The sequence below is a fragment of the Lampris incognitus genome, chromosome 14 (assembly GCF_029633865.1).
Source record: "Lampris incognitus isolate fLamInc1 chromosome 14, fLamInc1.hap2, whole genome shotgun sequence".
Lineage (NCBI taxonomy): Eukaryota > Metazoa > Chordata > Actinopteri > Lampriformes > Lampridae > Lampris > Lampris incognitus.
The window spans coordinates 16,294,913-16,320,653 of NC_079224.1; the positions used below are offsets into that span (position 1 = coordinate 16,294,913).

The 25,741-nt window shown below is 43.8% G+C and overlaps 1 protein-coding gene across 1 annotated transcript; it reads left to right on the forward strand.

Annotated features, from left to right (window-relative positions):
• On the forward strand, positions 1–25,170 carry LOC130123778 (FYVE and coiled-coil domain-containing protein 1-like). Its single transcript, XM_056293070.1, has 17 exons — positions 1–58; positions 447–553; positions 1,112–1,237; positions 2,749–2,855; positions 5,467–5,610; positions 7,103–7,199; positions 7,445–9,877; positions 10,764–10,856; positions 15,586–15,704; positions 16,406–16,573; positions 18,410–18,550; positions 19,890–20,095; positions 20,371–20,512; positions 20,927–21,034; positions 21,352–21,562; positions 22,323–22,432; positions 22,718–25,170. Exons 1-17 carry the CDS (start codon positions 1–3, stop codon positions 22,791–22,793), a joined length of 4,446 nt encoding a protein of 1,481 aa, XP_056149045.1. The 3' UTR covers positions 22,794–25,170.
• Positions 25,171–25,741: the final 571 nt, after the last annotated feature.

Consider the following 25,741-nt stretch of genomic DNA (forward strand, 5'->3'; position numbering starts at 1 on the left):
ATGGCCTCCTCATCAGTTGGGGAGAATCAGCTGCAAAGGATCATCAGAGACCTACATGGTAACAGATCTTTTCCTTTTCCTGGGTAGAATTTAGACCATACATAGAGATTGATGTCTTTATATACTATATGTGCAATGACATGGATGTACAGTAATGTGTGCATAGGACAGTAGATCACAGAGAGTTGAATCAGTTCATCTGGACACAACATTTATTTTTTGTAAGGGTGGGGATACCGGCAGTAAGTTGAGACTGAAGAGGTCACTTAGATGAGTGAAGTGTTTCTCTTAATGAACATTGTGTCCAGATGAACTGATTCAACATTCTGTGATTTTCTTACCTGGATTATTGCACATGCATAAGGACAGAGAACAGTAGACCAATGTCTGTCTGTATACAAGGTATCTGTGTGTATTCTTAAAATCAGTGTTGTTCTCCAATTTAGATGCGGTATTAGAGTTGAGTAAAGAACACAAGGAGTGTGGTGAGCCCATTACAGATGACAGCTCCAACCTGCACAAGTTCTCTTATAAACTAGAGTACCTGCTACAGGTATAATATCTACACAACTTCTTTTTCTGCCTATAAAGGTTTTGGGTGTTTAGCTTTGGCTCCTATTCCTATTAAATTGCTGTGAGTTCAATAGTAAAATAAACTTGAATTCCTGAATTGCCAACATTCAACACAATTAAGGATTACAAGATTCAAAGCCAATGTACCCAAGCAGTAAATGGAATAGCTATGCAGATTTGCACAAAAGAGAAGTGTCAGACAAGTAAAGTTAGTTACAACCTTGACATGCTATCTAACTCGAAACCTGTTCAAACCTTGAGTACTTCATTTTGATTCTGCCTAAAGTGGAACTGGGAGAACCTCACTGTTACTCAGATATATAGTGTAATGTAAGTGAACTTCAAACTAGACCTAACAGTCCCCTTAGTATTGTAAACAGAGTGAGACAAAACAACATTTCAGCTCAGAGATTTGGTAAAATGATTCCAATCACATACGGACCCAAATTCACAATTACACATACATTAGCGATTCAAGATAAACTTGCTTTTGTGTGTGTGTGTGTGTGTGTGTGTGTGTGTTTTTTTCTGCCTTCAGTTTGACCAAAAAGAAAAGACTACTTTTCTTGGCCAGAGGAAAGACTACTGGGATTATTTCTGCGACTGCCTGGCTAAAATAAAGGGTGCCAACGATGGCATCCGTTTTGTTAAATCCATCCCTGAGGTAATCCTCCACAACACGTGCAGCAAAATACACACATGTAGCTTCAGCTGTTCAGTGGCCAATACACACACACACGCACACACACGGAGTGAGTGTATTATGAAGTCACTAATCCTATAGTTAGTCAGATAAATCTTAGCGTCAGTAATTCACAGCTCTACTGCCATGCTCTTGTCCCCATAACCCTCTTTCTTTATCGCTGCCTGTGCTGGGACCTCAGTGGTAAGCAACATAGAAGAATGGCCTTTCAGCCATAGATTTATAATGGTGGTCTGTACAAGTTTTCATTCGTTAGGGTTTGTTGTCTGATATAGTTCTTGTTTTCTTGATATCTGTGGTTTTATTCAATGCTTTGTTGCATCATGACCGGAAAAGCACTACGCCAGTGGAATATTTCACATGTATTGTTTTTATGTATATTGTCAGACATCGGAATGTAAAGTTGTTGTAGGTTTCTGTCTGAAAGATTTGAATGACCTGGTTTGAACCAGCAACCTGTTGTTCAGTCACCTGCTTCAACTGAAAGGCTGAGATGTCAGAAATAAATGAACGCCTGCCGAGTCACTGTGCCATTAGTGATGTACTATATTGTGTTTTACTAGTGTTTATTACCAGATAAGCCATTTTTAAATGCACTTGTTTCTTTGTATGTCAGTGACTGCTGGTTGGAATCATGAATACAGCCTGTCTGTCAGCCAAGGTTTTTTTTTTTGTATTAATCCAAATATATCTAAACCAGTAATGATCGATTTCGAGTTAACCGCTGTGAGAAATGCTGCTTTATTAGCTCTCGTTTTTGTCGTTAATTCACATGCATATGGACGTCTCCAGCTGGCATGCTGATGGTAGATCTTGGGTTCTGGCGTCTTACTTAAATCCTTCCATCTGCTATCGGGGATCTTGGACTTACCAACAGATTTATCGGATTTAGTTTCTGTGTAATGTTAATCTGCAAACTTGGGCATTCTGAAATGTTCCCTTTTCCATTGAGGTTTTCGTAAAGGCAATGGAAAACACTCTGGCTGACTGACTGAAAAGACCAGTTCTCGTTTCTGCGAGGTCCTGTTTTTTTGAACTCAGGCTGTGGTTATTTGTGATGTAAGAACTGCTTGATGTGATGAAGTTAGCATGCATCATGATTAAGGACTTTCAGAAGAAAACCATTTGCAGACTTAGCTAGTATTGGCATGCATTATAGATTCAATATGATGAAGCGGTTGTGTATCGAAAGCTGCTAGTCATGCAATGCCGTGCTAGGACACAGGCATCAAACAGGCTACATTTAGACATTTAGCAGCCAGTACATGTTGCCGTGAGGTGACCGTATGCTTGCAGTGTGTGTGTGTGTGTGTGTGTGTGTGTGTGTGTGTGTGTGTGTGTGTGTGTGTGTGTGTGTGTGTGTGTGTGTGTGTGTGTGTGTGTGTGGGTGGGGGTGTGTGGGTGTGTGGGTATGTGCCTGCTTGCCTTTGCTGTTACTGTAATTGTGTCTATTCTTGGGCTCTCTCCCCCAGCTGAAGACTTCACTGGGGAAAGGAAGGGCCTTCATACGGTACTCACTGGTGCACCAACGCCTTGCCGACACACTGCAGCAGTGTCTCATTAATCAGAAGGTCACAAGGTGAGGACACACACACACACACACACACACACACACACACACACACACACACACACACACACACACACACACACACACACACACACACACACACACACAATACAATACAATACAATACAATACAATACAATACAACACAACACAACACACACACAGTTTAGATTTCTTCAAGTTTGGTGATACACAAAAGAGACAGCACATCATCAAAATGTGTAAAAGTGACTGTGAGGTGGTTAGTTTAAATCTCTATACCAACTGTGAAATCTGAAAATGGAAAGGTGATGGGGGGGCATCCGGGTAGCGTAGTGGTCTATTCTGTTGCCTACCCACACAGGGCTCGCTGTTTGAATCCCCGTGTTACCTCCGGTTTGGTCGGGTGTCCCTACAGACACAATTGTCCGTGTCTGCGAGTGGGAAGCCGGATGTGGGTATGTGTCCTGGTTGCTGCGCTAGTGCCTCCTTTGGTCGGTTGGGGTGCCTGGTCAGGGGAGGGGGAACTTGGGGGGAATAGCGTGATCCTCCCACGCGCTACGTCCCCCTGGCGAAACTGCTCACTGTCAGGTGAAAAGAAGCGGCTGGCGACTCCACATGTATCGGAGGTGGCATGTGGTAGTCTGCAGCCCTCCCCGTATCGGCAGAGGGGGTGGAGCAGTGACCGGGACAGCTTGGGTAATTGGCCAAGTACAACTGGGGAGAAAAAGGGAAAAATCAAAAAATGGAAAGGTGAATTGCGTATTACCTTCAGTTATTTAGGGGAAGGTGCATAGCATCCAACACTGGAAGACTGGAGTTTCACTCAGCATCTCATAAGTGTGTGTTTTTGAGAGAGAGCAAGAGAGAGACAGAGAGAGTCAGAGAGAGAATAAATCCCAAATGGAACTTTGCTAAATTAAACAGCCTGCATATTCAGCAAATCCCACCCCTTCATTAAACCAATTAAAGTCAGGATGCAGCAAAACCCTCTCAAACTCAACAGTGACAAAACTGAAATCCTCTTCATTGGCTCCAAGTCCACTCTCAGCCAAATCAACAACCTTGCACTCACCATCAATGGCACTACTGTCCCCCCTTCCTCCCAGGCACGCAAGCTTGGTGTGATCCTTGATCCCACCCTCTCCCTTGAGCCACATATCCGCCAAATGGTCAAATCCTCCTTTTACTACCTTCACAACATTTTGAAAATAAGATCCTCTCTCACACGCCCTGCTGCTGAGGCACTGATCTATGCCTTCATCTCCTCCTGCCTTGATTACTGTCACTCACTCCTCTATGGTATCAGTGCTAGCTCTATCAAGAGACTCCAATTGGCCCAGAACGCATCCGCCGACTTTTAACTCTCACCAAATCCTGGCACCACATCACCCCAGTCCTAAAAGACCTCCACTGGCTACCCATCTCCCACTGGATCAATTACAAACCCCTGGTTCTTACTTATAAAGCCCTTCACAAACTGGCTCCCCTATACCTCACCGACCTCCTCTCCCCCTACCATCCCTCTCGGTCCCTCAGATCCATCTCAGCCTCCCTTCTCTCTACTCCCAGGTCCAACCTTCGTGGCTTTGGTGACTGAGCCTTCTCCAGGGCAGCTCCCAGGCTCTGGAACTCACTTCCCCAAATCATTAGAGACTCAGAATTCCCCCCACTCTTCCAATGCCGTCTCAAGACACACCTTTTCTCCATTGCCTTCTCGTGTCCCCCCCATCCTCTCGTCCACCCCTGGTCTGGGACAGGCTGGGGACCGAGTGCTTGACCAGCCCCCTCCCTCAACTCCCTCCCCAACTCCCTCCCCAAGCGCATCGGACACTGCGGCGGTCTGCCCACATTCAGGTCATTGGTCGGGACTCACCTCTTCAGACTTCACCTGTGATTTATGATGTTTGTTTTTCTTCCCCTTTTGTATCTGTCCAAGTGGGAGAGTACTGCCGGCGTCTTGTGTGGCTGCCGCTTCTCCCTCTCGTAGCCCCCCTTCCCATCCACCCCTGTATGTCTGTGTTATGTTTATCTGTCATCTTGTTTCACCCTGTTTATTGTAAAGCGACTTTGAGTATTAGAAGAGCGCTATATAAGTTTAATTTATTCTTCTTATTATTATTAAAGCATTAGTAAAACATTTCTCTTACTTTTTCCTATATGTCTACCATTGTTCTTCTGTCTCTACCTTCTTTATTCGGCTGGAAACATTTTTTTAGGTGGTACAGCTCTGATCCCACATCCCATTTCCACTTCTCCTTTCACTTACTGCATTACAAACCAGAGAACAACCTCACAATGCAATCTCTCTCACTTCCTCAGCTGGCGATGACCTGTGTGCGTATGCCTTTCTGTCTTGTTTGTTTGAACACTTCAAGATGTTCATTTATAAATTCAGTTACATAAAAAACCGTAAACAACACTTTAGAAACATAGGAAATGTGAACCAAATATGATACTGGGGCAGTAGCACAATGGTAGACATGTTTGTGTGTGTGTGTGTGTGTGTGTGTGTGTGTGTGTGTGTGTGTGTGTGTGTGTGTGTGTGTGCGTGCGCGCATGTGTGTGCTTATGCATACTTACCTATAGCTAGTGTTATGTGACTATTAAGTTTGAAATGAGTGTGATCTCTGTCTTACAGTGACTGGTACTATGTCCGCAGTCCCTTCCTCAAGTCTCACCTTACTACTGACATAATCAACCACCTCTATGAACTCAACCAGATCCAGTTCGATGTGGCAGCTAGAGGTTACGACCTCGACGCAGATTGGCCAGCCTTTGCAAGGTAATCAATGCTCCCACCACCGAATGTCTTTTTGCAGTTGTGTTTTCTGCAGTCAAAATATGAGGGTTCGTTCCTTCATCTGCACTCATAACATGCATGAATTATATCATAACAGGGAGGGGCTGTGAGTTGGTATAAAGAAGGCGGGGGCACTCTTTCACTTTTAGGAGACAAAGACATTAGTTTTTCCATCAGGGATTGGAAATGATTATAAATTGATTATGATTAGCACTGGAGTAAGTTTGAAAAAAGTGAGTTAAGCACACCACTTTTGGGAATGTAATGGGTCAAGTGTTTGGTGTTTTCACAATCTGAGGAAGCACTTAATTATCTGATGAACTTGTTTTTTCACTGTTAAGGAGGCCATTTTTCTCTCTCATTTCACACAATGTGTTGAATGTGAACATGTTTTTGTGTGTATGCATGAGCCTGTGTGTCTTTAAAGGGATCTTATTCCTCACCATAGTGTAGCTGTCAAAATGAATCCCTTCCCATTAACATTTTTCAGTAGTGCCACCAACTGCTTCTTGCACTTCTAATATCACTTATTATTATTACATATATTTTTGTATTATATATTATAAAGTGCCGTGAGCCAACACTGTATAAGCTCAGCATCATGTCTTGGCACTCTCCTTACACCCACTGAAACTTAACTTTTTTACACACTTCCCCAGAGTCCATTTGTGAAACTCTTTCACTGTCTGGAACTCACATAAACATATTAGATCATGTAGCTTCATTTGTCATGTGAGAAACAACCAGGAGTATGTCTGTTATGTGATTTTTATTTATTTTTTTACCCTATGCCATATTTAACAGACCACGTTTCATTTAAGAACTGTAGAACTGCAGTGTATAGGCATTGTGTGAGGGAATGGTAAACATGTACACTTCCTGGCAACCCTATGCAAATGAGAAAGTAATCTTTTATTCCCATGAACCTACTCATTGTTTTCGGTACAGCTCCAGATGTTCTGTGTTTATGACTACATAGGTTTGAGTTTTAGATGTTGAAAATTTTGAACTAATTTCAGATGTCTTGCTTCGAAACTTTATTGCCTGGTAATGAAAATGTACAAAACTGAAGAGTTTTATGGCAGTAAAAACACATAAAATAATAGAAAAAAATCAAACAGTCTTATTGATTTGGGGTTTAATTTGATTCTTTCAATTTTTACTTAAGGTACTGCAAAGAGGCACCTGGAGGGTATGAGCTCAAATTGCCCCCTAAAGGGGGGATTACGCCAAGATAAGAATAGCCTTCGTCTGCCTTATTATATGCCTCTCAGATATTTCACTTAATTTTTCATCCTTAACAGCAGTTAACTCACTTGCTAATTTTCACTAAGTTTCCAGCTACTACTGCCAAAATCCTAGGAATAACGTATCAGTTACTTGAATTAAGTAACCCCTCCAATGTCATTTGTGCTTTGTATCATTGTTTTTTGTAAACAACCGTAAAATTTGGCATGTTATGTTTGTGTCTCAGGAGAACATTAGGAGCCAACTCACCAGCTTTCCTGTGGAAGCCTCCCAGTCGCTGTTCCAGCATCAACAGCTTGGTTAGCAGCTATTCACACTCCCAGGTACACACACAGACGCCTGCATGTGTGCGTGTCTACACACAGACACACAGACACACACACAGACACACAATGCAAACACTGTACAGTGTTAATGTAATTGCCCTTGTTGCCCCTGCGTTATAGTAACCAATACTGATATATATATTACTGACATGTCCTTTTTACCATACAGTTTTCTTATTTTGGTTCATCCAATTACAGTTGAAGCATCTAACCTGAGCTGTGTTGTTGGTTGTTTGGATTAGGCTCAGGAGTTTCTCCCTGTCCCTGACTTGGGCCACAGTCTCGCAGGTCACTTGGTGGAACTCGAGGAGCCTTCCCCTTGTACCATAGCAGAGGACCTCCGCATTGAGCTTGACCAGTCAGAGCTCAGACAGCAGGAGCTTTTGGTACGAGTCCAAGAATTAGGTGAAGAGGCTGCAAAACTGAAAGGCGTGGTGAAGGACCTTCAGACACAGCTGTCTGCTACCCAGAAATCCTCTGGCCAATCCTCTTCGGAGCCAAAGACTAAAACAGAAGTAGCCAATCAGCAGAGAGGAAATAATTGTCAAGCCTCTTGTGAAGCAATTAACAGTGAACTTCAGGACAGATTGACTGCAGCCGAGAACAAAAACATGGAACTCCTTTCTAAGTTAGATGGTGCTCTTAACGAAAAGGGCCAGCAGACAGCTAGCTACTGTGACTCTGCCTGGAAGATCCAAGAACTCTTGGATAAACTCAAGACTGCTGAAGAGGGGAGGTTGGAGGCTAAGAGGGAGGCTGAGGATAGGGCCAGGCATTCTGAGCGGCTCTCACAAGAGCTCAAACTACGCGAAGAAGAGCTGAGGGGGACTAAGGAGAAATTGGGTGAAACAAAGACTGGAGCCCGTAAAGGACAGGAGGAGGCACTCAGGCGGTTAGAAGAACTTCAAGGCGCTGTGAGTCGAATTCAAGGGGCACTGACCTTGAAAGAGAAGGAAACGGGAAACTTAAGAGCCCAGCTTCAGGACCTACAAACGTTGCTGGAGAGCCGAGAACGACAAGCAGAAGAACTGAGGAAAAGACTGCAGGAAGAGAGGGAGGAGGTACAGCAAAGGTGTACTGCCAGTGGTGGCCAAAGTGAGATACTAGAAAGCCAGCTTCTGGAGTTAAGAGAGCATCTAAAAGCCAGAGAGAAGGAACTGGCCAATAGTTCTGAGAGAGTTAAACATTTAGAGGAGCAGCTTGAGAAGCTAGATATTGAGAAACAAAGTCTTATCGCTGGTATTGGCGGAAATCAATTTATTTCCTCTGATCAATCTAAGAAGCTTGAAGACTACAAATCCCAATGCAACAATCTTATGGATCTAAATGCTAAGCTCATACAGACAGTCAAAAGGAGTGAGGAGAGCACTAGAGAGCTCACTGAGGGCAGGGCAGCCATGCTGGACCAGCTGGCATCCTTGCGGGCTTCTGAGAAACATCTGAAAGGCAGAGTAGAGGCTGCTAAGCTGAATGTGGAAGACAGGGAAAGGAAACTTGTGGAGGAAAACCAGCGATTGGAGGAGATGTTCCAGAAAGCCACTATCCAGAGGGATGCATTTGATGCTCAGTTAAAGCGGCTTGAGAATGATAACAGGGAGCTTATAGAGGTCCAGTTGTCATTGAAAAGACAGTTGGCCACAACTCAGGAAGAACTGAACTCACTCATAACCAAAGCTTCTGAGTTAGACAAGAACCTCACACTCTCCCAAAGAAGCCAAACTGAATTGCAGGAAAAACTGCAGGGAACCGAGACCAAGCTCAGAGACCAAATTATTAAATATGAGTTTCTGCAGGTGAGGATGGAGGAGTTGGAGAGTAGGAACGGGGAGCTAAACAATGAAAAGGGCGCTGCAGAGAGTACTGAGAAAATGCAGAAGCTTAATGATAGACATCAAACTTCCTCTCTGGAAGCCAGAGAGGCCACTTCCAGGCTGGTAATAGCTGAAGCTCAGCTGGAGCTCAACCTAAGGGAGGTAGGCAGGCTTCGAGAAGAAGTGGTGGACCTTAGGGCCCAGCTCCTGGCTGGGGCTGAGGAGAGAATGAAAGTTCAGGCCCTCCAGGAGGTGACAGAGGCTTCCAGAGAGGATCTCCGTGTCTTAACTGAACAGCTCAAGGCTCAGGTGGAGGAGCTAAATCGTCGGCACGTGGACGAGATCCTACGTTCCAGAGAGCGTGAGGAGGCTCTTATCCGTGAGCGTGATGGTGAGGCACAGGCTCGAGCGAGTCTGGCTGCAGAGGTGACGGCCTCCAGAGAAGAGCTCAATAACCTAAAGCTGCGTTATGATAACTTATGTGTGGAAAATAGTGAGTCCAGGGAGGCTCTCCATAGAGCCAACACAGAAACAGCTGAACTCGGTGTGCACGTGTGCATGCTTACAGCTGAAAATGAAGAGGCCCGTCTCCGCTGGGAGGGCTTGTCTGCAAAGCTGAAAGAGCTGGAGGAAGAAGGGGGTCAGGAAGCAGAGAGGCTGAATGCCAGCATGACACAGCTCTGTCAGGAGAACCAGCCGCTCCATGAAGGAGATGGTCAGTCAGGAGCCACGCAAGACATGCAGGTGAAGCTGGAGAATGCTCAGCACGATGCCAGGACCCTGCAGGAGAGCAGCCAGGAGGAGAGCCAGGCACTGCGGTTCCAGCTCAGCAGCAAAGCCATGAGCCACAGCAACCAGCTTCAGGTTGTCAGCTAAAGCTGCCTTTTCACTGAATGCGATTATGCATGTGACTATCAGATTAATCCCCCTAGTGTCAGTTGTTCCACTTGATTGAGTGGGTTGTGGTTAGTCAGTTAACCTGTCTTATTCTGCCCACAATTGAATAGAGACTTATTTTGGCCATATCAGAGCACACTGTGCTGTAAAATATTGCCCTAGAAGGATACAGGGACACAAAAATAAAGTAGCATGTGAAAGGATCAGCGACGCTGTTGGTTTGCCAGGTTAATGCAGATAAAAATGTTCAATATTCAGTGGTAGCAAATAAGCTGGACAAACCTAGCTGGTGTAAAAGGATGCCAATCCATTGTCAACTTGTGCAGCATATTTGCTAAAGTTGGCAAGCGCTAGCTAATGTTTTGATATAAAAGAACACATACACACAAAGTCAGTTATAATGTTCTCATTTATTAGCCTTAATCTTCATCAAATTTAATTGATATCAATATCATTCTGCTTATTTTTGCTTACATATGTATTTTGTTGCAAGACATTCTCCATTGATATCTAGCTAAGGGCAACATCATTTCATCATTTCCTGTCAGGCATCAGAGCCATTTCTGTCTGAAAAGTGAAAACATTTCCATGCACCTGTAGCCTCAGTTGGGCAGGAAAATCCCTGTACCGCAGTCCATCGGCGCTTCTGGCCATAGAAAATGATTGACTTCTGGCCAGTTGTACATATGTCATATTCAGTGAAAAGGTGGCTCAAGTCTTTTCATTTCAACATGCATGACTGAAACTCATTGGATAGAGACTTCATACCAAGATGCTAACTGGTATATCCTACAGTAAAATATGACTATGTTTAGACACACTTAGAATGGTGGTATTGTTTGTCATCATCCAGAGCCTAAACAAAGAATTACAAGAAGTGAGGGTGCAGCTTGGAGCTGAGCAGGAGAAAGCGGTGGTACTGGAGAGTAAAGTCAAAGAACTGGAGGTAAGAAAATCACCAGATGCCACATCTGACTCAAGTTTTCTGCACTTTAATTATTCAGGGTGTAGATAGGTGTATTCATGTCCCATTTATTGCAGCTATATGTAGGCAGTCCAAAAAAGCCGCGAGGGACTAATCATGGGATAAAAGACTGTGATGCACATAGTTAAAAGAATGCGATTCCACTTCAAAGATATGCGTTTGACCATTTATTCTTTAACTTCATATACACATAAAATACAAACTGGTACCAGTTATTGAATCATAAAATTGGCTTACATGAGTGTGGTAAACAGAAATATTAATTCCCAAGCTCACCCCCCGCTCTCTGTCAATGCCAAAAGAGGTGAACAGGTGAATGCAATCAAATACGACCACTACCATTACCACCCAAACCCTGGTAAACACTTCCAACACCTAAAATGACAGTGCAGTGAGCAATACAAGATTATAGAACATAGTTAATACAGGAGACTTACATATGTGGCTCCTACATACTATGTGACTTGCATATGTGGCTCCTAGGTAGATAAGTCACTGAAAATATATGAGAGAAGAAGAATTCCACTATTGGCCTTGCTATGGCTCAGTGCCTGGTGCTTTCAGATCCCTGCCTAGGTCTCCCTTTGGAGCATACTACCACAAAAGTGTACTTCTGCCGATCTACAAGCCCATCTGTAAATGACGAGCGCACATAGTAAAAACAGTGAAATGCTGGACGGAAAAAAAGCATTGCCAATTTACAAGCTCATTTTGATTGTACAGATTGGGATGTCTTCTATTGCTCATGCTCTGACTTAATTGAACTGGCACAAACTGTTTCTTTCTACATGTCCTTCTGTGTGGACTCCAACATTCCCTGTAAAAACACTACAGTCTTCCCTAAAAACAAACCATGGGTTTCTAAAGAACTTACAAATGTCATAAACAAGAAGAAAAGCATTTTTATACAGAGAATAGCCAGGAAAAGAAAGACATTACCAAATAAGTAAGGAACGAGATAAGAAAAGCTAAAATAATGTATACGGACAGAATGGAACATAAGTACAGCAGTGGTGATCTGTGGACAGCTTGGAGGGGAATTAAATCTATGTCCTCAACCACTCAGAGAAATGACAGGATACCTCTTAAAATTAAGGGAATAAATTATACCGATCTCCACATTTTTTAACAACTTTTATTCTTGCTTTGAAAAGGTTTGAGGTTGGACGATTTGGTTTGGTTGGTTTGGTTTGGTTTGGTTTGGTTTGGTTTGGTTTGTAGACAAAGCAAGAGAGGCAAGATTGAGATGGCTTGGACATGTGTGGAGGAGAGATGCTGGGTATATTGGGAGAAGGATGCTGAATATGGAGCTGCCAGGGAAGAGGAAGGCCAAAGAGGAGGTTTATGGATGTAGTGAGAGAGGACATGCAGGTAGCTTGTGTGATAGTGGAAGATGCAGAGGACAGGAAGAAATGGAAATGGATGATCCACTGTGGTGACCCCTAACAGGAGCAGCCAAAAGTAGTAGTAGTAGTAGTAGATTCCTGCTTTGAAAAACATGACTTTTATGACTTTCTCTCTGCTTAGAGAGTCTCTTTCTTCTGACTGATATTGTCATCAGAAATGGGTAAACATCAGGAAGACCCCTGGTCCAGATCACCATTTGTGGACACACATTGTGATACTGTATTGACCAGTTTAGCGGTGTCCTCCACCATATCTTCCAGATGTCACTTGATTGTAACCAAATCCCTGCTATCTGGAAATTTTCTACTGTGATACCTGTCCCAGGGCAGCACGGTGGTGCAGTGGTTAGTGTGTTCACCTCACAGCAAGAAGGTCCTGGGTTCGAGCCCCAGGGTAGTCCAACTTTGGGGGTCGTCCCGGGTCGTCCTCTGTGTGGAGTTTGCATGTTCTCCCCATGTCTGTGTGAGTTTCCTCCAGGTGCTCTGGTTTCCTCCCACAGTCTAAAGACATGTAGGTTAGGTGAATCGGCTGTCCTAAATTGTCCCTAGGTGTGAATGTGTGTGTGTCGGCCTTGTGATGGTCTGGTGGCCTGTCCAGGGTGTCTCCCCGCCTGCCGCCCAATGACTGCTGGGATAGGCTCCAGCATCCCTGCGACCCTGAGTAAGGATAAGTGGTTTGGATAATGGATAGATGGATGGATGGATACCTGTCCCAAAGAACACCAATCCTAGACAACTTGATGATAGCACTTCCAAAAGCCGCAAGCCCATGCCAGGCTTTTGTTTGCTGACTTTTCATTGGCATTCAATATGATGCAGCCGCATGTTTTAGTACATAGGGTGCAATGTGATTTTAATTTTCCTCACCAGCTTGTATTATGGATCGTGGACTTCTTGACTGACAGAGAGCAGAGGGTGTCTGTAAATGGCTGTTTCTCAGACTTTATAGCTATGTCCACAGGCTCACCACAAGGATGCCTCCTTTCACCCTCACTTTTTATTATGTACAGTGATGGATGCAGGATGCAGGACAGCTATTTGGTCAAATTTTCAGATGACATTGCATTGCTGACCCTTCTCTGAGGTTCAGAATCTGTCCACGGGAACGCTCTCACTGATTTTATTTCTTGGTGAGAACTTCTTGGACTTGAATGTTTCTGAAACCAAGGAATTGATCATTGATTTTTAGATGTAACATATCATCGTACATAATGCATCATACATAATGAAAGTATAGAAACAGTTAAATCATACAAAAATGTGGGCACTATTATCAATGACCACCTTAAATTTGATGTGAACACTGGGAACACTGATGTGAAGTGGGGGTAACAGAGAATTCACCTTCTCCGCAAACTAAAATCATTTTCTTTCAGTCTTATCATCCTCTGTTACTTTTATAAATATTTTATTGAGAGTCTCCTAAGTTTTTCTTTCTTTAGCCTGAACAGTGTGTTTTCTTTAATGTGTTTTTGTGTACAACAAGCTGCTCCAAACAAATTGCCCCTAGGGAAATTAATATAGCTGTTTGTATTGTATTGTGTTGTACTGGGTACCGGCTGTGTACCTGTACCTGTGTGGAGTTTACATGTTCTCCCCCTGTCTGCGTGGGTTTCCTCCGGGTGCTCCGGTTTCCTCCCAAAGACATGCAGGTCTTTGGACTAAATTGTCCCTAGATGTTAATGTGTTGGCCCTGTGATGGACTGACGGCCTGTCCAGGGTGTCTCCCCGCCTGCTGCCCAATGACTGCTGGGATACACTCCAGCATCCCCGCAACCCTGAGTAAGGATAAGCAGTTTGGATAATGGCTGGATGGATGGATAGGTACCGGCGTACATTCAGGTGTTGTGTGGCTGAAGTGGTCGTCAGTAGTCAAAGTCAGTCTGTCCTCATTTTAAGAACATATGCATTTAAATCACAAATATTTTGGAAAAGTCATGGAAGATCGAGTCTCCTGCATTTTTAGTTTTGGAGAAATCTATTTTTTAAGGGCCTGCGTACGTTAACGTGCTTTGTTGCGAGTCAAATTAAAGTAAAAGCTTGGATGCTTAGCATGATTACCCCAGACTTTGAGACTCTTGTCAGGAGTAAAGCACATCCCCAACTATCCCATTAGCTTCCCCAAATGCCTGTTAAGTGAAAACAGCCTGTTTAGTAGGCCTACTTGGAGATATTATCATATTATGTGTGTAAACACAGTTATGCAATTATGATGATCATTTTATTCATATTCACCAGGATCAGCAGCACAGTTGTGATGTTCATACTCATCAGTTTATTAATCCGGATCAGTTTGTTATTGCTAGAGTAATACGCTCCGAATTCAGGGATGAAAATATTTATTTATTTTATGTTAAAAAAGGGTCATGATATGGGCGCCTGGGTAGTGTAGTGGAAAAAAAGGTAATGATATGGGCGTCTGGGTAGCATAGCGGTCTATTCCGTTGCCTACCAACACTTGGCTTGCCAGGTCAAATCCCCATGTTATCTCCAGCTTGGTCGGGTGTCCCTACAGACACAATTGGACGTGTCTGCAGGTGGGAAGCCGGATGTGGGTATGTGTCCTGGTCGCTGCACTAGCGCCTCCTCTGGTCAGTCGGGGGGACCTGTCGGGGGGAGGGGGACTGGGGGGGATAGCATTGCCCTCCTACGTGCTATGTCCCCCTGGTGAAACTCCTCACTGTCAGGTGAAAAGAAGCGACTGGTGACCCCACATGTGTCGGAGGAGGCATGTGGTAGTCTGCAGCCCTCCCTGGATTGGCAGAGTGGGTGGAGCAGCGACCGGGATGGCTCAGAAAAGTGAGATAATTGTCCGGATAAAACTGGGGAGAAAAAGGAAAATTCCAGGAAAGAAAGGTCATAATGACATTGTGTGTGTGTTTACTAGCCCTTTTTTGCTTGGTTTGAATTCTATAAAAGTGGGCCACGATTTAATGACCATGGGAAAATGTGGGTCCCAAGCCAGACCAGTTGAGAACCACTAATCTAGAGGTATTTCACCTTAAGCACCTTTGGACAAGTCACTAAAACATAGAGTTACTGTCCCAGCAATGCAGAATAAAAGGACAATGTTGACAATGTTGCTTTTTGAAGGTTTGCATATTTGTTGAGATTTGTTGACATTTTTCCACGTGCATGTGGATCCACATTAGATGGGCTTTGTACGACTATACAATTTCCCATGACCTTGCGTGAATTGGCAAATGAAGTAAGTTTAATTTAAATTTTGTAGACAGTCTGTGTAAAAACAGAAACACCAGTTTACTTTGCTGCTGTGATTCTAGACTGAGAATCAGAGGTACAGCCAGCAGATTGAGGAGAATAACAGCCAGATTGTGCAGTCCCAGAGTCTCAACCAGCAGAGAGAGGAGGAACTGAACCAGCTGAGAGGGGATTTATCAAGGTGGGATTTTGAGATCATCGTCGTACATTTTGGATCATATCAAAACAAAGTGGGGCGTCCGGTTGGCATGGCAGTCTATTCCGTTGCCTACCAACACGGGGATCGCCGGTTCGAATCCCCGTGTTACCTCTGGCTTGGTCGGCCGTCCCTACAGACACAATTGGACGTGTCTGCGGGCGGGAAGCCGATGTGGGTATGTGTCCTGGTCGCTGCACCAGCGCCTCCTCTGGTCGGTCTAGGCGCCTGTTCATGGGGGAGGGGGAACTGGGGGGAATAGCGTGATCCTCCCACGCACTACGTCCCCCTGGCGAATTTCCTCACTGTCAGGTGAAAAGAAGCGGCCGGCGACTCCACATGTATCAGAGTATGCTTGTGGTGGTCTGCAGCCCTCCCAGGATCGGCAGAGGGGGTGGAGCAGCAACCAGGACGGCTCGGAAGAGTGGGGGGATTGGCCAAGTACAATTGGGTGGGGGTTAAAGAAAACCCCCTAAAGTTGTCAACTCCTGCACTTTTTAGATTGACTGTTTACTCAGGATTATAAGCGTATAATCTTTACTCCTTTACTCCACTTTTCCTTTAAAGCCTGTGGGGTTTGAGCTGTAAGCGTATGTACATAGCAATTTCATAGTAGCCATCAAACTAAACTGAATATCCTCTTTGATTTGCATATGATGAACCAACCCGTATTTGTATATCTTCAGGTCCAAGGAAGGCCTTGCGGCGGCTAGGCAGGCTCACCAGGAGATGAATGACTGTCTACAGCGAGCCATGCAGGACAAACAGAGTTGCGACCTTAAAACGGCTGCCGAGCTCGATGACCTGTACCGCACCAAGAGCAACCTGGAGGAGAGGATCATAGAACTGATCAGGTACTTACCTAAACATTACTCTGATGTACATTGCAAAATTAATTCACTGCAAAAACTAGTAAAAAAAAAAAGGTCCACGTGTTTGGAGGTTAGTGTATTTAGGTTGAATTCGGACCAACTTGGTCCAGTTGTTTTCTTGTGTAAAGTGCCCTGATAACAGTAAAATGACCTGCCTTACTCTGCCGAATTACACGTTATTAACCACATCTCCAAGTGTTTGAGAATTTTGTTTTGAGTAAAAAAGGCTTGATAGAAACAGCAAATATCAAATAAAAATCCCCAAATTCCCAGAGGTTTTTATGCTCACTTAAACTTTTTATTCACTAAAAAGAATGTGATGAATAATGAAAATGCAATTTGCTGACTAAAAAAAAAGACGTGAAAGGAATTTAACCACATGATGAACTGTTTCTTAATCTAACTTCATGGAGGCAATGGCAGATGGTAACAGATGCAGATGGAGGAAATAAAAACCTTTCTCTGTCTGATAGATGGAACAAAAATGTAAGTGTGATATTAGATAGGAAGCAGCAGTGTAGTGTGGCCTTTTATCAAGATTTATCAAGTGCTTACAAGTTATTTATAATGCATGATACCCGGTGCATTTCGCCTGCGTCTTCAGAGGGTGTTAAATGTGGTCATCAGCTGAATCAAAAGGAACAAATCTTGTCTGATGTGAAGCCATTCTCACAGACTCTGTCTGTCTTTCTTGTGAGCATTTAAATGTAGACATATGACATGAGACACATAGGCCTGTGTTCAGGGTTTTATTCACTTACACAAATATGGTGAAAATGCAAGTTAATTCTCATAGGGGTTTTTTTCCCCCAACAATTTCTTGAACTTTGAAATTTGATTCAAGCTTGAATTGTATTTGGAATCTGGATGGAAATGGGCGGCACTGTGGCGCAGTGGTTGGCGCCTCACAGCAAGAAGGTCCTGGGTTCGAGCCCCAGGGTAGTCCAAGCCTTGGTGGATCACCCCGGGTTGTCCTCTATGTGGAGTTTGCGTGTTCTCCCCGTGTCTGCGTGGGTTTCCTCCGGTTGCTCCGGTTTCCTCCCACGGTCCAAAGACATGTAGGTTAGGTGAATTAGCCATACTAAATTGTCCCTAGGTATGAGTGTGTGTGTGTGGGTGGGCCCTGTGATGGCCTGGCGGCCTGTCCAGGGTGTCTCCCCACCTGCTGCCCAATGACTGCTGGGATAGGCTCCAGCATTCCCGCAACCCTGAGAGCAGGATAAGCGGTTCAGATAATGGATGGATGGATCTGGATGGAAACAACTATCATCGACTGAGTCAAAGAAATTTTCTCAACAGGCGAAGCTGCCAAGGTACAAGGGAAATTACCACACTCAATGTTGCAGAATTTGTTTGTTTTTTTGAGTGAAAGATACATTTCTAGACTCAGCGCTAGACTAAAGTGATTTATTAAGATAGACATTTTCAAGTGCACCTTTGCTCATTTAGATCACTGTGGCCAAACTTCTCATATAGTTGAAGTAACGACTTCTGTTCTTTTCTAAAGGAATTATGTAGACCATTAAGAGATTTGTTAATACTCTCTAGTCAAATGTGTTTCTTTTTGTTTTCAAACGGCAATTAAAATATAGTATATTACCTATACATGACATCATCTGTATTTTCTATTTTGGGACAACTCTTGACCACCTAATTTCTCTGATAACGAAACCTCGAAACATTAAAAGGGGAATTTGTTTGTGAAATCAGCTGATTTCACAAGTCTGCATCAACATGTGGTTGTTGATCACTATTGTAATGCATCCTTATATATGGCTCTACCAGAGCATTAACACGATTTACTGGCGCCCTCTACAGGGAAAAAGATGCACTGTGGCAGAAGACCGACGCTCTGGAGTTTGAGCAGAAACTACGGGAAGAGGAGACTGAGAGGGACGTCAACCACTGCCTGGGCTGTCACAGCCAGTTCAGCTGGTGGCTCCGCAAGTACAACTGCAGGTCAGGCATAGACAGGTTGATAGGACTGGGAAATTGCTTAACTCTTTTTATTCATCTCATGTTACATCTAGCAGTCACCTCACAGCAAGAAGGTCCTGGGTTCGAGCCCCGGGGTAGTCCAACCTTGGGGGTCGTTCTCTGTGTGGAGTTTGCATGTTCTCCCCATGTCTGTGCGGGTTTCCTCCGGGTGCTGCGGTTTCCTCCCACAGTCCAAAGACATGTAGGTCAGGTGAATCGGTCACACTAAATTGTCCCTAGCTGTGGATGTGTGTGTGTCGGCCCTGTGATGGACTGGCGGCCTGTCCAGGGTGCCTCCCCGGCTGCCGCCCAGTGACTGCTGGGATAGGCTCCAGCATCCCTGCGACCCTGAGTAGGATAAGGGGTTTGGATAATGGATGCATGGATGGATGTTACTGGTGGTTGATGGAAGCCAGTAAGGCAGCCAGTGTAAAGTCTGTTGCTGTGCCAAATACAGAGTTTTATGCCATAATCACAAATACGCTTATTTTCATAACAAGAAGTAAAATAGTGTAATGGTACTCATAGTGCTGTTAGCAATTTTACCAGTAGTCACACAAACACGACTTGTTAATAATAAGTAGTGTAATAGCAGACAGATAGAAAAAACCCTGCAAGAACGTGAGCATGACAAACCGGCCACGAAAAGAATTGTAATGATTCTGCCATTCCACATTATAACATTTTACACTCTGCTGTTTCCCTTGTATGTTTTTCTAACATGGCAGTACAGTTGTACTGTACCATACTGAAGGGTCTGAAGCTGCCTTTCTGTGAAAAAAACACACAAAATAACGGCTTTGACGAGACATGACTCAGATTCAGAATATAGTTAACTATTGTGTGCAAGTATAACTAACTTCTGTATTGTTCACTGCACTGCAGTTGCATGCGGCCAGTCCCAGTATGGTTTATAGTGGTACTTGTTCCTGTGCCATGGAGGGTCACGTGTATGCAGGTTTTTTTCCAGCCCAACACCATACTGTTTAATTTCACTGATTACCATACTTTTACATGTGAAATCAGCTGGTTTAGTGTTGGGTTGTTGTGAATGGCTGCAAACACTTGCCGCTCCTTTGTACATCGTTTATTACCACTTAGTTCAGACACATCTGACTGTTCAATACTTGGAGTGGCAATTTGGGATGGAGATTAAATCATTTGAAATTCTTTGGGCGTGATTACACAGTGTATGATCATGGAGTATCAGGCCGCCGTTGCTCTCAGACATGCTACAGGGATCGTACAGGGAAGCCCTGCTACAATCCACAGCACTGAACTATAATGAACACTCACAAACACCAACGATATCCTTCCCCAGGCTTTGTGGGCGTCCTTTCTGCTACTACTGCTGCAGCAACACAGTGAGCACCTCGCAGGGCGGCAGCAGAGAGCGCTGCTGCAGAGACTGCTATAACCAGCACAGCGCAGTGGTGGAGCGCCACCCTCAGGAAGCGATTGCTAACTCACCAAACACACCCTTCAGCCCTTTACCCCAGCCTGGCAGAACCAGTCAAAAAATTGCAGGTGACAGGACATGCATAGATAGCCATGGCATGCAGACAGACAGACAGACAGACACACACACACACACACACACACACACACACACACACACACACACACACACACACACACACACACACACACACACACACACACAGAGTGAACAAAAATCTCACACCCCATGGAATTTGCACACTTGTCTTGTAACTCACATCCCTGTGTTTGGAAAATCATTTGTAGTGTAATGAAGATGCAATATAATAATAATAGTAATAATAAAGTAAACTGTTTCACAGGAATAGGCAATAGCACCAAGCATGATGATGGGGTGTTTGACATCATCACAGAGGAAGAAGTGAGCGGCATATACAACAGTGACTCCCTCTCTTTTTCCACCGCCTGCTCTCCTGGACATGGACAGCAGGGAGCAGCACAGCTGTAAGTACTGCACAAGTCACCAAGGATTTTATTCAAGGAAATTCACACCGCTATGGAGGCTGTAAACCACACCGTGACAGGTTAATACTTCTCTCAGAAACAGATTGCATTTTTTACGGATGCTTGGTTCACCAAATGGCATCCCTCATGCAAACTGCTGTGGTGATTTCAATTTAATATAGCTGCAGGGCTTCAGTTTCATTGATTTCCAGAAAAACACATGCTCCATCCAGAATTGAACAATTTACAAGTGGGATCGGGGAATATAAATGAAATTGGCCAACCCTTACTTTGTATCTGGAGTTGCTCACTAAGTTGAAGTAAGCCTTTTTACATATCTTGACTTGAATTTAAGGAGTGCGTTGCCATTGAAATAATTTGTCAGTAACAGCTGTTTTCTTTTCCTTCTTCTAGAAACTCCAGTTGCAACAGTGCAGGAGACACCACCTCAGAAGACACTGAGGACCTCAGTGCCTCAGTGCAGGATGCTGAAATCTGCCTGCTCAAGGCGGGAGATCTCACGTGAGTTTGACCATTATACGATACGTTAGCTGTCATACCAAGAGTTTGTTACAGCCAGACACTTTTCTTGTAACCATTTCTCCTCATAATTCGCAAACGGCAAGCGAAAAATGAAACTGAGCTGGTGCTCAAGGACAACTTCTCCAAATGTATCTTCTGGTACATGTCAAAGTCGACATCTTTTAACTTACAGCAGGATGACATAGTGAGGAGGCATAAGGAAGAGAAGAAAATGAGAATTTCCCCATGGGGTTCAACCAAGTATCATGCTATTTCCATTAATTTATTCTATTCCTGGTTTATCCTTTCTGCTCCAGGCTCTCCATCCCCTTCACGGTAGACGACATCGCCAGGTTCGGGGATGGTTCCCGAGAGCTCTTCATCAAGTCAAGCTGTTACAGCACCATCCCCATCATCCTGGGCTACCCAGGTCTGACCATCACCTGGGTGTTCACCTCCGAGCCCAAGAGCATCTCTTTCAGCGTGGTCTACAGGGAGGACGCAGAGACTCCACTAGAGCAAGCCAAGGTATACGCAGAGATACATGTATGCACACTTAAAGGGCACTTAAAGGACAGACACACACACACTAAGACATGCACACAAATCTATACACCTTCCTTTTGTTGCTCTTTTTGTTTTGGCTTTCATTCTGTATGTAAATAATGTCACATGCTCTTGGTTCCTGTTGTGCACTTCAAACGAATCAGGTCAGCTTGATTTGCACTGCACAAAGCTTATGTTGCAGTACTTCACAAAACAGGATGCTAAAGAGAGAGAGAAACTTGGGAAGAGGGTAGCTAAAAGCAATGCAAAGAAGAAAAACCAATAGAAATATCATTCATTCATTCATTCATCATTATCCAAACCGCTTATCCTTACTCAGGGTCGCAGGATGCTGGAGCCTATCCCAGCAGTCATTGGGCGACAGGCGGGGAGACACCCTGGAGAAGCCGCAGTCCATCACAGGGCCGAGTTATAAGACAACTGTGGTTAAACCTCTACTTAAAAAAAGGCACCTCGATCCAGGGTCTCTTAATAACTATCAACAACAATAATAATAGAAATATCACAGTAATAAAATAAAAAAGATAATATATATGTCACGTCACATATTGACAGTGTACCGTTGGATAGAATTTTGATTTGAGGCAACTGAAATATTTTGACAGATTCAGCCAATGCTGTGCTTGGTGGAACACTTTGCCAGTAGTCTTGACACAGCCATGACAAAAGCTCTGTTGTCCATGTGAAAGACCTCCATCTTCTGTCCATCTCTACCTCCCAGGTCCTGATCCCGCTCATCCGCTGTAACTCCCACAAGGAGACCATCCAGGGGGAGCTGAAGGTCAGGAACCCTGGAGAATACACGCTCATTTTTGACAACTCATTTTCCAGGTCAGTACCTCTGCACCATACTTACATCTGTTTCTGTCATGGCACATTATTTAATAACCCCAACCCTTTCACTCAGGAGTTTGCCCAGTCTGAGTCACCATCTGCCTTTTTTTTTTTTTGCACAAACCTTTCTACAACACACTGTCTGAATTTGCCAAAACTAGCCAAGAGGTGAATATAGAAAATAATCTTGATGAGTACAGTATAGCGCAAATCGCTAGATTATTAGTTTAGTAAGAACATTGTTTTTTTTTTTAATCCATTTGTCACCTCTCCGTATATCAGGTTCATCTCCAAAAAAGTGCTGTATCGTCTGGGTGTGGCAAAGGCTGTGGTGTACGATGGAAGTGGCTGCCCCTGAGGTGAGGACAGATGAAGACAGAGCATGTGAGGTCTTAACTCCGCCCTCACCCGTCTCCCACAGCATCAGTGTGTGAAAACTGTGCCTCTCGGATACTGCGGTTAACATTGCAACACATGTGGACTCTAGCCGGTTAATGAATATCATCTCGGAGATCTGTTATTGTCGCAAAAGAGCGAGGTGTGTAATTGACTGAGGCAGTCAGCCGTGAAAGTCCTTCGCTGTACTCGAGGTTGGCTGATGTCAAAAGAACTTTGGTTTGGAGTCTATAGGTGTACAGCAAGTTACATTAAAGATGCTGAAACATCTCTTTCAGCCGCTCGCTTGTGAAAGGCGTCGTCTCATACCGGCTGTATAAGTAGAACGAAGCTGTATGAACGCCGGGTAGAGGGAAATGCAAAGTATAACTGTTACGCTAATGAATGTGAGCATGCACTACTGTGAAAGCTTAACCTTAGAAGTTTGGTTGTAGCACAAAGGTGTCAGATATGAGTTTTGATTTTTAATGTAGAAGATTGTTGAATATTTGAATGTGAAGGATTTTTTTTTTTAACTCTGGTAGATGCTGTCCTTTTATAGATGCCACCGTCGTTGAAGCCTCACTACACATTTCATGTTTGCCAAGCGAAAGATGCACTTTTTCTCCTTCATCAACAGGATTTTTTTTGGGGGAAAAAAGATGCTCCCTATTCAGCAATCAGAAATGTTTGGGAATACTGTATTCCGATAATCAGCTATTTGATGTATGAGTGTTTTCGCATTTATACTAACTTGGTCCAAAGAGTGCAACATGCAAGAGAAACCTTTGGAGTAATAACAACTCATGTTGGATGAGGGATAAATGCATCGTCAGGAAATAGTTGTTAGGTTTTGATTTGTCTTTTTATAAAATAGGCTTTAATTTGATGGCAGGACGTCTGATTATTGCAGATGAGGGAACGAGGCCCGACTCAACAGAACACGGCCCTACTTCTCCGATTTCTATGCATGAGAGCACAAAGAATGTTTACATATTCCCGAGATATTCCACAAGAGGGTAAAACGAGAGTGCTTATAAGTTTCTATGCTTTAAAGATTTATAGGACCGAGAAGCAAAGACACAGTTTCTAACGTTCACTTTAATACCAGTTATCGCTGAAGTTTTGGCAAATGGTGGAAATAGATGAAGGATCTTCACATGACTCATGGTGGTGAGCCACAAAGTTCATTTTGAAAAGTTTTCAACACCCGGCCCATTTCTTCCCCCGACCCATTTCAGTTTGTGAGTACAGTACACAGTACAGTACAGTCAAGGCTCAGCATTTTTGGTTTTTATTTTTCAAAGCCATCCAGCATACCGAATTTCACCACAAGAGGACACTGTCACATAACCTCACACGAACAGGAACAACTTTTGAATCCGTGGAAACATAAAATCCAGGTGAAAATCAGTTTAAACCGATCTGCTCCTTTTAAAAAATCTGTATTTTTCGGTGAAAATCGGTAAAAACCGAAAACGCTGAGCCTTGAGTACAGTATAGTACAGCACAGTACAGTACAGTGCAGTGCAGTGCAGTGCAGTACAGTACAGTGCAGTACAGTACAATACAGTACAGGGCATGAGCTTCAGACTGATCAAGTGAGAGTGTATGCAACTCAGGGTACAGCCAGAAAAACTTCGAAACCTTAGGAATGACACTCGCTGAAGGGTTTTGAACGTTGAGATAGTGTTTTTTTTTTCTGAAGAAACTTCCAAGTGTCTTAGAGCTGTTATTTTGACTACAGAGGTTGTAACACAGTTTGTGTGTGCCGTTGGGGGCACTGCTTCGCTGCTCAACAGAGAATTTACAAACCCCAAAATGTCCTCCACCGATCCCAGAAAGGTTAATTTATCAAGACGTCTTCCGCTGATTTTTTTTTTTTTTGTAAACCGTTTGTAACAGATATTTTGGATATGAAACTAACATTAGGGAGAAAACCATGAACATTTCAAATGTTACTTTTTTTTCTTTTACACAGATAAACAAGAAAAGAGTTAATATATTGCCAAAAATAATATAAAAGACAGATATTGTCTATTTTCTGTTATTAAATTATGAGATTCCATTTAAGGGCATTGCTACATGACTGATGTATACAGTGCAAGTTTGAAAGGGTTCTTTATAATCCATATCCCATGAGCCTTTGTGCCAGTTGATAAATGGTTTTCTTTTTCTTTATACCATTATGCTAGTAAGTGAATTGTAGAAGGTTATTTATAACTGGGTTTGGTAAAGGGCAACTTCCCCCCTTTGGTTTCCATGTAAATGCCTCTCTACTTTGTTCCGTAGGAGAATGACTTCCATACTAAAGGTTTGTGTTAGGCTGGATTAAAGATGACGAAACAATAAATAAGAATGGTGTGATGAATCCTGGTGATGGTTGGTCAATTCACACAAGTGTCATGATGCTGTGATAGTTTGTTGTGTGTGTATGTGTGTGTGCGTGAACCCTGGCATGTACAAATTTACAAGTCGCTTTGGAAAACCCACGAGTCACTGCTAGCACATATTTATTGAGGGTATAAATCTACTGATGTGAATCTCCACCTGTGAGGGTTGCGTAGATTGTGAGCGTATGTGTTTAAGCTAACCTTCATATGGTTCTGTCCACGTAGGAGCGTCTGGCTTCAGCGTGCACGTGGTTGACCTGTCTGCACGCTTGCATGCGTGCACCCCCCCCCCCCCGGGGTGTGCACGTTGCGTCGCGTCTGCCGGTGTGCACGCACACACAGTGTTGTTGCAGAGGGGTCCGTCTGAGAGACAGTGTTTATGGTGCAGAGGCAGAGCCTTCTCTCAAGGTTAATGATCGTATTGTAAATCATGTCACATACCCCTCTCCACTGCCCCTCTCTCTCTCTCTCTCTCTCTCTCTCTCTCTCTCTCTCTCTCTCTCTCTCTCTCTCTCTCTCTCTCTCTCTTCCTTGGTCT